The following is a 15,049-nucleotide window of genomic DNA, read 5'->3' as shown; positions in this document are numbered from 1 at the left end:
GATAGACCATTGTTTAACCAGTCCCTTTAAATATTACCTTCTTCCTATTGTAGCAGTTGTTCAACGTACGACAACCATATTGTTTTTTTTTTTTTTTTTTATTACATTGCATGGAGATTTTGATATTTGTTTAAAATTATGTTAATATTTTTTAAAAGTTTAGCAGTGTTTTCAATTTATTTTTTCACGAATGTTGTGGGTTCCTCGCATCCATAATTTATATAAGAAATTCTCATATTCCTTATTTTTCATATTCTCATATTCCTTATTTTTCATATTCTCATATTTCTTAGTTATCCACTGTTCCCTATTTTTTAAGTTTTTTTTTTTTTTTTTTTTTTTTTTAAATCTGTTAAATAGTTTATTACAAGGCATAGATACAGTCAGCAAAGATAGAATTACTAATATGTAATTGTGTACCTTTTTAGCCGTATTGTATTTTGTTCATTATAACTTTGTTATGATTTATTTTCTGTTTGCTTTCGTTATCTTTGGTATAAAATGGCAACGAAACTGTATCCGAACGTTATTCAATGTATAAAATAAGTTAATAAGAAAAGCTAATGTAAAGAAAAGAATTAGATGGAGAGAATTACATATTCATGAATAGAATTAAAAAGATTAAGTTTCTACATTTTGAGTCATAAACTAACATTTATTGATATCATTTATGCTCTAAAAATATATTTCGTATGTGTTTATATTTATTGACTAAACAGTTACATGTCATGGTGAAAAATATTGCAAAGAATCTTTCTGTTGGAGTTAATTGTTCACACAACATATTCTTATAGGTCCACCGCCCGGTCTACCTCCAATGATGTTTAGGCCACCACCATTGAGGCCAGGAGTTCCACCTCCTCCAGGAATCAGACTGCCTCCAGGACCACCTCCAGGAAGGCCTGGCGTTCCTCCAGGTCCACCACCAGGTCTCCCACCAAGGATGGCCATAAGATTACCACCTGGTCCACCTCCAGGTATGTAATCAAGGCACTCTGTACTTAATGCGTATATATTCTTTGGTTACGGTTTTCACTTCATAGTGTATGGGAATAATAATAATATGTTAATAATAATAATATGGTTAATAACAATAACAATGTTTTTCTGGAAAATTCTAAAAATTCTGATGGGAAGCAAATACCAACTGAAATGAAACATAATGACAAATCAGTCACAGAATCAAATGATGTGGAATTATTTAAAGATGTTTATAGTGAAAATTTTAATTTAGAATTAAAACATTACGCCAGGTTATGAATTCCCCATCGCTCATTAGCAATCATGACGTTATAGATATACCGAATATCACTGAGTCTGATGTTATTCAAGTAATTAAAGTTATTAAGGAGAGCACAGCTACTGGTCCTGACAATATTCCCTATTATATAATCCAAGCCTGTAGTACCGAATTGTCAACTGTTTTAACAAATATATTTAATGCATCCCTGAAAAATAGTGAATTTCCTTCAATATGGAAACAAGTATACATTGTACCAGTACACAAAACAGGTGATCGTAGAATTATAAAAAAAATACAGGCCAATAACATTAGTCAATGCATTTTGCAAGATATTTAAAATTATAACACACGAACATTTATATTTTTTGTGGGCTGTCTCCTTGTGACCGTCACTGATTTGTGAGCTAACTAGCAAACAGAACATTTAAAGTAAAAATTGGTCAAATAACCTTTAGTTATGGTTGTATAAAGAATGGCATACCTCAGAGATCTCGTCTGGGGCTTCTTTTTTTTTATATATATATATATATATTTATTAATGATGTGCTTGAGAAAATTAAATACTCAAATATTTTGTTGTATGCCGATGATTTTAATATTGTTTAGAATAGTAAATAGTGAGTATGATAACTACGTACTGCAGGAAGATCTAGGTACTGTTAGTACATGGTGTAAAAATATCTTATTGAAAATAAATTGTGAGAAAACTGAATATATATAATATACTAACGAAACCCAATACTACGTTAGCAAATATGTAGTTAATGGAGTAACGTTGCATAAAGCCGAACAGACTAAAGATGCAATTCATCATTTCTTTCTCCGTCAAGGCAAAAACATCACTGTTGATCGTTATAGACGTGAACTTCATGAAATGAAGTCCAAACTTATCCGCAAGCATCTGTCAGTGCTCAATTCATGCTTACATATCGATCAAAGGACGGTGCAATCTCTTCATGAGATACAGTATGAAACCCTTCCTCACCCACCGTATCCTGCTGACGTCTTTCTCTTCGACTACTACCTCTTCCGGTATCTCGCATCACTTCTTGTTAGAGATAACCTTCCCTAATAATTGGGCGGTGGAACGTGCTGTTCAGGACTTCTCCGCATCGTAAACTCCAGACTTCTTTCGCCACGGAATCCAATCATTTGCTGAACGATGGCAACAGTGTGTGGTTGCGGACTATTGTAATTAACCAGATGTCATAATTTTCATTTTTTCTGGCTTTCGAAATAATGCACCTGGGCAGAATATTTCACTCACACTTACCTGATATAAAGTAGAAAACAGTTTCACTTACGTAGTCGTCGTCATCTGCTTTCACACTTTCGAGGTTTCTTGAAGAGATAGTAAAGCTATTTTTTCTCTAGTTAGATGCTTTGCTTCTTTCCATTTAATTCTCTATTCCTGTAGCATCCTTAAAGTTCTATCCCGTAAGGCTTCACATATCTCATGTCCATTGCCTTAATCCTCGCCGTTATTTAGTCGTCAATTTCCGCCTACTTGCTCGTATTTGTTCCTGTAATTCGGTATTAAAAAAGAAACATGATCTGGAAAATTGACTACAGCACCCGAGGGACGCATTGGTTTGGTACTCTAGTTTCCAGGGAAAGCAATGATAGTGAATTATATAAAGCAGTGATAGTCTATAGCACTCTGCAGGCCAGGACAAAATAAGAACCATTCTTTGGGGGTCATTCTCCATTTTTTTCTCCCCTATCCTTACGCGACGGTTAGATGAACTTGCCTATTGCGTTTTCTAAATCTTGTTCTAATCTGGGTGTTTCATGTCTTCAGGTCAATTGAAGTATGGACAACGAACAATTGAAAGTGATTATATGGAATGCATTTATCTGAAAATCGGTTTGGTACTAAAGGATCACTACGCAGAATGGGCTTGGTATCCAAAAGGTTAAAGAAAATATTTTCAAACTGAAAAGTCAAGATTTGACCCAACTTATTTTGATGGCCAACTACACTCTTCCTTTGCGGATGGAGTTTGAAACGTGTGTGCTTTACTCCATTCTTAAGTTTTATTCCCGGGTAGGGTGAAACACTCTCGGACTACCACTGATGTACCGTAAAGAATATATTTTATTTTGATTAGATTTTTCCACTTGCCCACAGAGTGATAACCAAGGTTAAACTTTTTCAGTGTTATAATGTGACTTAAAAGTATATAACATTTGTTATTTTTGTTCTCTAGGTATGCCACCTCGTTTATTACGACCTGGTTTACCTCGTCCACCGTCTATACCTCTGCCAGTGCCCATGCCAGGAGCTGCACCAACCCAAATGCCACCACCACCTACGACTACAGCAACGTCGGCTACCATCAATCCTAACGTAGTGAGTGCTGGGCCTCAGCTGATCAACAGACCGAGAGAAATGAACGAAGGCAAGAAGCTACAGAGCGCTACCATCGAAGCTAAACCACAAATTAGGTACGTACACTTTGATTTATTTGCTGATAAACGTACGTGTATAAAGAGATACAAATAAGAATAAATTTCATAGTTCGACATAAGATAGGATAATGTTCTGAATAGAGACATGAATTGTTCTTGATTTGCCATATATTTCAGTCTTCTCGTGAAAATGAGATGTTATATTAAAGTGGCGGTTAAGAATATTAAAATGGTTTCAAAAATTGATCATTCGAAGTACAATGACGACAAAGAACAAGAAGAAGAAAAATCCTTGTATACTTTGACTATTGGTATTTCTAATGAAAGTTTGAAAGATTAATTTTCAATATAGAAACTATATAAGGTAGGAGTTATAATTTAACGTAAGATTCAGATGTCTTCACCAGAGTTCAAACCCCTATAGCAGAACACGCCGCGATCTGCGATGTGATCGCAGAAAATTTGCCGCGTCTGTGCAGAGAAAATTGCCAAAAAGAGAGAAATATATATATATAGCCAACAGAAAAGTGTAAAAACATGACTGCTCTGGGGAATGTCTTAAATGGACAGAGTACTCGCATAAATGTAGTTTGAACTGTTTTTTACGTCACGTAAAATGTATTTTTAAGAATTACAAGTGTTTCTTCTGCAGAAAATTTTTGCAAAATTCTTGCAGAAAACTTTTGACTTACAAAAGCTCATCGCAGAAGGACAAAGAAAGTTCTGCCATCGGGGTTCAAACTAAGGCCAACACATAAGTACATGTGGTATCTACTACTTCCTGTGAAAGATTGTCGTTTAGTGGTAGCCCGATAGTGCTCTCATTTCTAGTCCAGTGTCAGTTTATTATCTCTATATGATCTTTGCGTAGATATTTTTATAAAAAAGGCCTTGTGTCCATCTTAAACATAAATTAAACATAACTTTCTTACAAGCATAACAAATTATGTTACGTTATCTATGATTTCAGTTGGAATAGTAGTCTGAAGAAGGAAGTGATATACTTCCGAAACTGTAACATTTCTCGTTAATTTATAATAAAGAATATAGACAGCCTTGTAAGAAAGTTATGTTTAATTTATGATCTTTGCGATGGATAAACACGATGTACATTCTGTTTCTTTGAATACTTCCGATTCTTTCTACATCGTAGACGTTCACTTTTATTTAACATCAGTCTCGTTAGGATAAAAGTCACTAAACTAAAGTAAAGTAAATTTTTAAGTTATTAACAAATCAGAACCTGACTTGTAACTTATTCTAAATTTCACGCAGCCAGTGCTGCTGTTAGAATAATAAAAAGATGGTTACATTTTGTCCAGTAATAATACCTTTCTCGGACTGTCCTTCCTTTTGAAAACCAAGCGATTAAACTTCCATTATATAACATTAGTTGATTATTTCAGTTTTTTTTCGCTCTGCCTTCTTATTGTATTGTGCTCCTCTGCACATGTACTCTTCTGTTTCTTTTCTCTTGCTCTTTCTTTCCTCTTTTGTTAACTGTTTTCCTTATTTACTTCTTTTTCTCCCATTCATCTGTGTTTCTTCTGCTCTCCAAATTGCTTAAGCTTATAACATTTCGTTTCTCAAGAATCCTGCTGTCTTGTAATACTATTGTATATTTCAGTATCCTTCGTTGCTGTCTGATATTGCAACTCTTCGTGTTGTTTGTATATTGCGAAATTTTCCATTATAGTCATATCATGTTATCCTTACACTGTTGTATTTTCTCGACTGTTCCTTTTTTTTTTTGTTTTGTTTTGTTTTGTTTCTTCTATGGATTCATGTTATATGCTTTGCACATCCCGGTGTATATTACTTTTTTCTCGTCTTTCAGCGTTCTCCTTTCTCTTTATACCCCCTTGCTATTTAACCCAGATATGCCTACCGTCCTTTTAAAAGGACACTCTGCAATACTGACTTTAAGGCGTCCTCGTCTATGCTCTATCAATCCAATGTGGTTTCTACTGGCCCTTTTTAAAGCACACCCCCTCCCGGTGAAAGTGGAAGTGGGGATCATCTTTTTTGCCTTTTTTTCGTCATAAGGCAGTAATATGAGCTAAAATTTAAAAAAAAAATAAAACAATTAATAGTAGAAATTTTTTCAGGCATAACTGGGTTAAGGTACTTTGTTCATTTCTTTTTCCGCATGTCTTTACTTCTTGCCGAAACGATATATATATATATATTTTTTTTTAATTTATACTATCTTTTCTTATTTATTGCCTCTTGTTTTCTTTTCTTTTTGTTCCTTTTCTGTAAGTTATTTTTTCCTTCGTATCCATTTTCTTTCGATTGTCCCGCAAATATAGTTAATGTCTTCCTTCTTCTGTAGTTACTTATTCTTTCCTCGGTGCTTCTTGTAAAATTCTTAGTTGTTGAAATACGGTAACCCTATTTCACTTGGTTGCTTAGTGCTTTCCTTTGTTCCTTCTTTCAGACTCTTCTTCAAGGATCTCATTTGATCCAGTATTATGACCATCTATCTCATATTCCTTTCGATTGTCTACTTTCCTTCTCAGTTCAAGAGAATATCCACGTGTACGATATTTCCCATACTTGTTTCTGTGTAAATTCAGCTGAGTTAGGATTATGAAACTTAAAAAAGAAAAAAAAATCTACATATGGTATATAAGGGAAAGATTGTCCGTAGGTTTTCAGAAGGCAAAACAGTTTGAGAAAGTAGTGTAACGATACCGAAGCATGCCGAAGAAATCCTAGAAGTTCTTGTTTCTGTAGGCCTTGATCCAATGGAATTTATATGTTGTGACTGATGTGTTGATTTTCCAGAAATTTGAGTGCGGACGTCACAAGGTTCGTTCCAACGTCTTTGCGAAGAAGACGAGAAGAAAAAAAGAAGGACACAAAAGGAAGCGCACCAGGTAAAGAACGAGAAGTAGTAATTGAAAATTAGTTAAAACGGGTGTACAACTGTTGGAAATTTTGACAATATAGAGTTGTAACTTGGATATCTCGTAAGAAGAAGAGCGAAACTTACGTCTGAATTCAGATACAAAATAATACAATAATACAAAATAATTATTATTACAATAACTGGCAGCACTAAGCAAGCATCCATTCATTGTTTGAAAGATATATATCAAAATGTCAAATAGAAGAATTCGATTACTTCTTAGGTTGCTAAGTGCTTTGATAAGATGCAAAGTAAAATATTAATTAAAATTGCACTTACCAAACAATTCCTAGATTAAAATTCCAACCGTAAATGTTACGATGAAACGCTATTGCCATCTTCAGCACGGATATGTGCAGCAACGTTTGTTTTCTGAAAGAAATCGTGCTATAGATATCAATAACTTCTTGCTGAAATGTTCATGGTTAAGAAGTGTAATCACTTATTATTTAGAAGCAGGTGAAATTCGAATAAAAACAAGTTTTACAAAGAGAATGGAGGAAAACTGTTAGTGTATATATATATATATATATATATATATATATATATATATATATATATATATATATATATATATATTATTATTATTATTATTATTGTGATTTTTAAAACAGCTTTAAAAGGAAGGGACCTCTTTTATTCTTGTTCTGTCTGTCCGTCATGGTGTTTATGTATTCTGAATCTCGAGGACGAAATGAGCTGTCGACACATGTCTTCAGATTCATAGTTGGCAGCCTAGATTCACCGGGTCGTTTCTAATGTTATGGCCCATCTAACAGTGATGTTGCCTGGAATCGTTTTTATGGCGCCTTTCACTTGGGGTTCTGCGTTAAGTGAGATTTCTTCTCTGTGTATGTAATTACAGATTTACAAAGAAGCCTGTCAGTTGGAAAAGTCCTCTGCTGCGCAAATTGCAAGCGAGTTCAGTTTTGCCTATAATCTAAGCATTATTTTTCCTTCGAGTTTTTATCTTCAATTATGTTACATCTATTTAGAAAATCCTTTAAGACATAGACATCCTTACTTCATTTTTACAGGCTCAACCAGCTTAAATCTCTCGTTATTGGATTAAGTTCAACTCTTTAGGGACCAGCGTCGCTATGTAAATGTAACATTGTGACACATTCTAAGTGTGTATTTAAAATTTTAAAAATTACAGAAATATTTTGGAAATGAAAATTTAGTTGTGTATTTTTAGGATAGGGAATAAACTTTAACAGGTGTTCATAAGTTTGAATGATACACGGATTTTGTATAATGTGTTAGGTTTTTTTTTTTTTTTCCCACATAACTATGTATGTTGACTAGTGTGTTGACAATGGTAGTGTATATAGCAAACTATTCGAAGCAAAAACTTAAATCTTTGTGATGGTACGAGTGGATGCCAAAATGTTCCTACCCTGAACATAATTAGAATTTGCCAAGAATCTGAACTTTCATCACCCGTTTCCTGTGCCAACACACTTCTCACATCAATGAAACAACTCTTCAACACAGCTTTGTAAAAGTGTGCTGATTTAGATACGAATCAGGCTTTTACTTCATAATGATCTTATCATAATGTAAAAACTTCACCATAAATTGTTTTTCAAACTTGGAAAGGAGTAGGTATCGAAAGCTGTGCCAGATCGAGGGAATAATGTGTATTGAAAGGGACGGGGAAGTTCATAGATACTGGTGCGAATAAAAATTAATAAATGTACAGCATGGTATGAAAGAACATTGTCAGCTATTAACTGCACTGCTTTTGATTGAAACTCCAGCCATTTTCCATGATAGCGTTCCATGACTTTTGCAGGAACATTCGTATACTATACACCTTTATCGTAGGTCCTGTTTGTAGTAATCAATCAGTATTATACCTTTGTGGTACCAAAACATAAAAAAATGATTATTCTGGATTATTGTTCTAGCTTAGCCTTTTTAGACTGGGTATTCCGCGGATATAATATATTGGAGAGGAAATAGGGGGGAGGGGAGGTCAGATTGAACAGTATCAGAAGAATTAACTGAGTTTTCTTCAACGTTTTATACAGCCAGAGAGGGTTGTGCTTATTTTTCCCCCAAGGGTATATAATGCTGGCTGGGTACGTAATTATCGGGTGTAATGAAAGTGTTGGCTGAATCTGACGAAATCATAAGAAAAAAACTCAGGAAATGCTACAAGCAAAAGTGCTCTACATAGGCAGTCTTTTCCCAGGGACTGCATTGGGATAGGGAGACTGTGAAATAGCACCGGACCGTAAATCTGAGATAAATGCTGTAAAACCTCAGATTTTTATCATCTCCGGGAAAGGACTGCTCTTCATCCTGTTATATCGAACATAATTCTAAGAAATGTGGTGGAAGTGTGTTGACGATTGTAGTACACTTGTGAAGCCATTTTTCGTAAATTCGCCCATTGCAAAGAGAGATTTTATAGGCATTTTGCATTTCCAGTGACTATTAAATAATTAATCAATATAATTATTAGTAGTTGTATGTTGTAATAGTATTTATAATATGTGTATTTTATCTTTCCAGATCTCAAGGCTGAAGCAGTGGTGTCGAAACCATCTCCTGCTGTTAATCAACAAACAAAGGATGACGCTTATATGCAGTTCATGAAAGAAATGGAAGGATTACTCTAAACTATTGTTATCGACCAATAATTGAGTTCGTTGTAATTGTAAACAGTATGGACTTTAACGCACTGATTGCGTGTATGCCTTTGACTTTCCCAAATATTTTTTAGTCAGTCAGATCCATTTCCTCAGATGTATATGTTGTCGATAGACGACGATGGATATCGTCTATTATGTATATATTATATATATATAAACTGAATTTGAGATGTACACTACTATGTTGTACGTTTCGTGTTAATGAGATAATTTCATTAAAAGTGATTATATTTATGAAGTATTTTTGACATATTTATACCTGGTTTCACGATTTGAAGCTCCTTTCATGATTTAGGGCAGCTGTAACGGCACATTGAAAGAATATTACTTAAGTAATTTAATGGTGTATGAAGCATGAAGGTTCGACGTCCCAGAAAGAAGCTTGCCAGTGGATTCTACGAGGGTCATCCATAAAAAAAGGAAACTTTTGAGGGTTTTTTTTTTTAACACTCCATGAGCTAACCGAGACGGTGATGATGGTAATGAGTGAAGTGGTGAAATGAAGAAAGTGGAAGGAAACGGGAGAACCCCGACCAAACCTACACACACTGTGTTTATTCACCATAAAGATCACCTGGCGTGAGCTGGGATCGAACTAGACTCACGCACCATAAGTAAGGCTCTAGGAGAATGTTTGGTGTGAAACACAAACGACAAATTATTTACTTTACTCTATTTTTCAAATATCTTCGCCATACACGTTCAACCAATTTTCATACCGTGACACCTGTTTTTCTCAATGCTCCCATTGTACTCTGTTACTGCCAATGTATTTAACCTGTAGTTACACCCTTTTTCAGTTCACCAGCAGTAGAAAAGTGCTTATCGAACAGTCTCGTTTTCAACTCCCGAAACAAATGGGAATTAAAAACAATGTCACACTGTGCACCTCACAATTGGCAGAATTTTCCATTTTATCGTACATATTCATGGTGCACAACTTGGTAGCTTTCTTGTTTCTATCTACTCCATTATCACTGCTTGGCTCAAACTGAAGGATCATAGGTGGACTATTTTACGTGCTACAGTCGAATGTTCCTTTAGTTCCCCACTGCTAATGAACTCAAAGATGCGGTCACCCACACAGTGGAACAGAATATAATGACGGTATACAAAAGCTCAGTGAGGGACAAACTTTTAAGGATGGGGATCAAAGAAAAAGCTTTCGGCAGGCCAATATAATTTATTATAAAATAAGAGTGATGTAAGTTACGGCAGTTGCCTGTACTCCCCCTCCCCCCTAAAAAAAAAGATATTTTCCTAAAAACCAGTGTGACCATTTTCGAGCCTGAAAAAAGGTATATCCGGGTAAAGGAGGACATTGGTAACTCTCTCCTTTGTTTCATTCGCCAGATTAGGAATCATGTCACGGGTCGGATAAAACTTTCAGATGGCCGGTTCTGCCCATAGGCCGTAGTTTGCTCATCACTGCAAGATTGATGCAACATAATGAACGCTTGAATGTATATGGTAGATACAACTATTGATAAATAGAATATGGTAGTAGCTTCTGTACCATAATTTTTTTCACATGTAATTTATTGTCTCTCTTTCAAAACAAAACTTTTTTTATTGTATCTTGTAATAAATCGATTTAGACAGGATTATTACTCACCTTCCTAAAATCCTGTTTTATACTCATCTCACCTCGACCTATCCAAATAACTTTTATCATTTAAGTATTTAATCAATACTCACACTAGCGTCTCACTGGTATTTCAGATGTGAATCATGTGTCGCTCTCATATGAGAACCAAATCTCTCGGTCTGATTATTCACGCTATATTTGGTAATAAGTTGAAATGGAGAAGCTGGACTCCCACCAGGCGCTTCCCCAGGTGTAGGATAGAGGAACGGCCACCAAATATAGTGGGTACCGGCCTCATCCGAGGTGGACCAAACCAACAGTGCTGCCCTACAGTTAGTAGGAGAACATACAGAGGCTAGGAGAAGACGACCCTCGGCAGAAAACTCCCGGTCCTTCAGATTGGGGTTGGGCGTAGGCCTACAACTGTACCCTAGAAGAAAGTAGCTTGTTCAGAAACCTCAAAAGAAGAATAAGCCGGGCGGACAAAAGAAGAGGATGACCTTGGCACAGACGGAACTAAAATTGGCTACATGGAACGTGTGAAGCCCAGGACAACCTAGAGCTGCAAGAAATCTGGAGAAGGAGCTACAAAAATATAACGTACAAGTGGCTGCGCTACAGGAAATACGATGGAAAGACGTAGAATGGACATCACTGTAATACTATATAAAAGAAGAAAACGTCGAAGAAAATGGGAGGTTTTAAAATGTATATTAAAGGACACGGTAGCAAAATTAAGTGGATTGAAAATAAAAATAAAAGGGCGCAATGGTATACAAAGAGTGTGGTAAATTAATCCAAGAAAAATATGAAGCAAGATAAAAGTTATTATAGGTGATAACCAAATCGAGTCAGACAAGATACTAGGAAAAGAAACAACTAGTAAATTGATAAGAAGAAATGAAAGGGAATGGGAAGAAAAAGAAGATAGTAGACCTCCGAGAGAGGTATGAAGCTAAAGAAAGTAGAAAATTTTATAAAGGACTTAAAGAATAACAAACAAGAATAGAAGCATGTAGGAGAAAGAACGGTACAATTGCTGTAGGGCAAGAAGAGATTACAAACAATTGGAGGAGTGTTTTCAAGAGTTGTTAAATCTTAAAGTTGAAGAAGAAATATAATGAAGTACGAAATTCAAGAGACGATTTGGAGATTGAGGAAATTGAACTGGGAGCACAAGAACAAGAAATAACAAAAAATTCCCAAGGAAGATGAAGTAATGGAGGTAATGTGCTCCTTACACAATCAAAAGGCGGTAGGGACAGATACGATATTGCTGGAACTGATAGAGAGAGCAGGAACGAAATTTCACAGCTTCACAATCTGATGGGAAAATCTAGCGAAAGTTAGAAATGCTCAAAGTATGTGGTCTCTGGTAAAAATCGTACCTAAAAAACCAAAATGGACTGAGCTATCTACAGAGACATAACCTTGCCGACAACTTCATATTAAATATTTAGCAATAATCCTCAATAGAAGAGTCTCAAAATGGACAGAAAAAGCAATAGGTGAATGCCAGACAGAATTCAGACCAGGAAGATTAACACTAGATCACATACTTTCCGTTCGGCAAATGGGCGAGAAAACATACGAATATAATACAGATCTGCATCATCTGTTCATAGATTTTCGACCAACTTATGACAGCCTAAACAGAACAGAATTAATGAAATGTTTCAAAAAGACGAGACTGCCATAAAATCTGTTAGGAACGAGATTGGAAGAGTTTGGAATTGTTAATGGCCTAATCCGCTATCAACGATGCTTTTAAACATTGTATTAGAACAAGCTGTAAGGGCAACTAAACAAACCTAGAAGAACGTACAAATAAAAGACTAACACAACATATGGTCTATGTAGATGACGTGGTCGAAATCAGCATAGATAGAACCGGCCCTAGCAGGAGCTTCTGAAGAGTTTGAAAGAGAAGCAGAAACTTGGGCTACGAATAAACGAAGAAAGAAGAAAGAACAAAATACCGGTACATACTGTTAACGAGAAGGAACATAAGAAGAAATGAAGACATGATACAAATTATCCTGTGTCAAATGAATAAGGCATCTTCTGAAGTTAATGGCGGTGTGCCTCGTATGGTTCGGATTCCATTTCTCATATATACCAATAGTAGATCTCCCAAATTTGCAGATTAAAAAGCCGGGACACCGTTTGAAAATTTACCGTATAGTCATAGTTACGTATTTGTTTTTTACTGAAAATTCAGGAATAATAAAACAATAGATCGATATTCCCCCAAAGGGAATGACTGAATAGGTCATTTCTATTAATTGAATATTGATGTTCAATAAGAGCCGTATTTTTTTTTAAAATATTGCACGAATGATATAATTGTTTTTAAATATTTGTTTCGGAGAAACCCTGGACATGTAGAGTTTTGAACAATTTTCGAGGTACAGATGACGTGAATCCGGGACTTCTCCGCCTAAACCGGGATGTCTGATCGCCCTAAGCATTGGTAATGAAAGTACACTAAAGCTCCCAAGTCAACCAATTAAGGACCGTTTGCATGAGATTTGTAAACATGTTATAACGAGATACTTTGTATCGATTCATAATTGTATGATTCATAATTGTTTATCTTTCGGGCAGAAAGTGCTTTTACACAAGCACTATACATATTATAACGTTAATTAAAATAATAGAAGAAGAATGTTTTTAATATAAGAAATATATATTATTGTCTTGTTGGTTGCTATGTCGTTGTTTATATATACTTACTTAACATGTTTGATTGCAAGACAGTTTGTGTGAATATACGTTAAAAGGTAATCAAAGAATAAATTATTTACTATTTATCATGAACTTGTAATTTCGTTAAAAGGTGATCATCTTAGTGAATATAACATCAGAAGATATTTTAAGGTATAAATGAGTATTGCCACTAGAGATATACTTATATTAACTGGACCAGGGTTAACGACTACCTTTGGTGAGTCGTTGTAAAATTTTTGGTTTACCTCACCCGGGATTCTTGTAAATTCATATCCCGAAGTTTAAAGTAAGGGTGAATTTACCTTAATAAGAAGGTTCATGAATACTAACTCAACCATTCTTAGAAGTGGCAGAGTAATCATAAGAAAAGTCATGATTGGTGAGACAGTAGAGAATGAAACTGTTGACGGTGTTAACAATGAGCAGAATATAGCTCCCATTACACCTGGAATGTCGACACTAGAGGACAGAATTCTAATAGCATTACAGCGACAGGAACAAAATTTAGCTCAAATGTCTGAAGAATTAAAACAAACGGTACAGCAAAAATCTGAAGAATCTAGTAGACAGTATGAAGAATTGAGTAGACGATTAGAACAAATAGATCAATCTGTAACCCAAGCTGTGAGAGACATCACGCTACAATTTGATGAGAAGTTAAAAAGATTATCTGAAGATTGCAAGGATAACTACAATCATGTAATCCAAGAAGTCAATATTGTAAAAAAAGATTTTGAAGTAATAGAATCTTCTGTTCGTCAGCAAAAGATTCACGTGACAGATAATTCTAACCAAATACGTGCAAATACACGATTGATATCTACCATACAGGAGGAAATTAGGGCGTTACAGATTAAAGACAATACATCCAACAACAACGTTGTTACTGATCGTTTGGAATTCCCTCATTCACAAGAGATGCCCTCGCATTCACCCGAAGCAGATCGACGTGGACCTTGCGTTACTTCTTCTTCAAGTAACCCATCCGATGAGGATATTATTTTGGAAAGAATTCAACAAAGGAATATAGATGGGCGGAAAAGAGATGGTGGAACCACGCATAACACGCGGAAAAGAGATGGTGGAATCACGCATAACACAGTAGGTAGAAATTTCCATTTAACACGAAATGGTGAAAGAAATATAAAGTTAAGTGTAAAAATGAGCGAAATACGAGCTATGAGTAAGTTTAGTGGTAGCAACTGCAATGAAAATGCTACTTCTTTCCTGGAAAAATTTCAGGATGAATGCAGTATAATGTGTATAGATAAATCTCAATATATGAAACTAATCCCTCATTTATTACTCCCACCGTGTTCTTTATGGTTTAAAGCAGTACGGGAACACGTCAAAACATATGAGGAATTCAAAGCAGCGTTGATCGCAAATTATGAGAACGACTTTTTACTTGCTAACAGAGACGCTATGATTAGAAACCAACCTTTTCATCCTCGCCTACACAAATCTATTGTTGATTTTGTTGTGAACACTTACAATGA

The 15,049-nt window shown here is 35.3% G+C and overlaps 1 protein-coding gene across 1 annotated transcript in view; it reads left to right on the top strand.

Annotated features, from left to right (window-relative positions):
• Nucleotides 1-9,466, top strand: part of LOC145680301 (uncharacterized) — a 43,353-nt gene extending 33,887 nt beyond the window's left edge. Inside the window, exons 8-11 of the mRNA XM_081750664.1 lie at nt 795-977; nt 3,454-3,691; nt 6,446-6,537; nt 9,093-9,466. Coding sequence (XP_081606790.1) covers nt 795-977; nt 3,454-3,691; nt 6,446-6,537; nt 9,093-9,199 — 620 coding nt within the window. The 3' untranslated portion in view covers nt 9,200-9,466. The remainder of the gene's footprint in view (nt 1-794; nt 978-3,453; nt 3,692-6,445; nt 6,538-9,092) is intronic.
• The last annotated feature ends 5,583 nt before the right edge of the window (nt 9,467-15,049 follow it).

This window comes from Thermobia domestica, chromosome 3 (assembly GCF_964235325.1).
Source record: "Thermobia domestica chromosome 3, izTheDome1.hap1.1, whole genome shotgun sequence".
Classification (NCBI taxonomy): domain Eukaryota; kingdom Metazoa; phylum Arthropoda; class Insecta; order Zygentoma; family Lepismatidae; genus Thermobia; species Thermobia domestica.
This window is presented reverse-complemented; position numbering and strand designations above follow the sequence as displayed.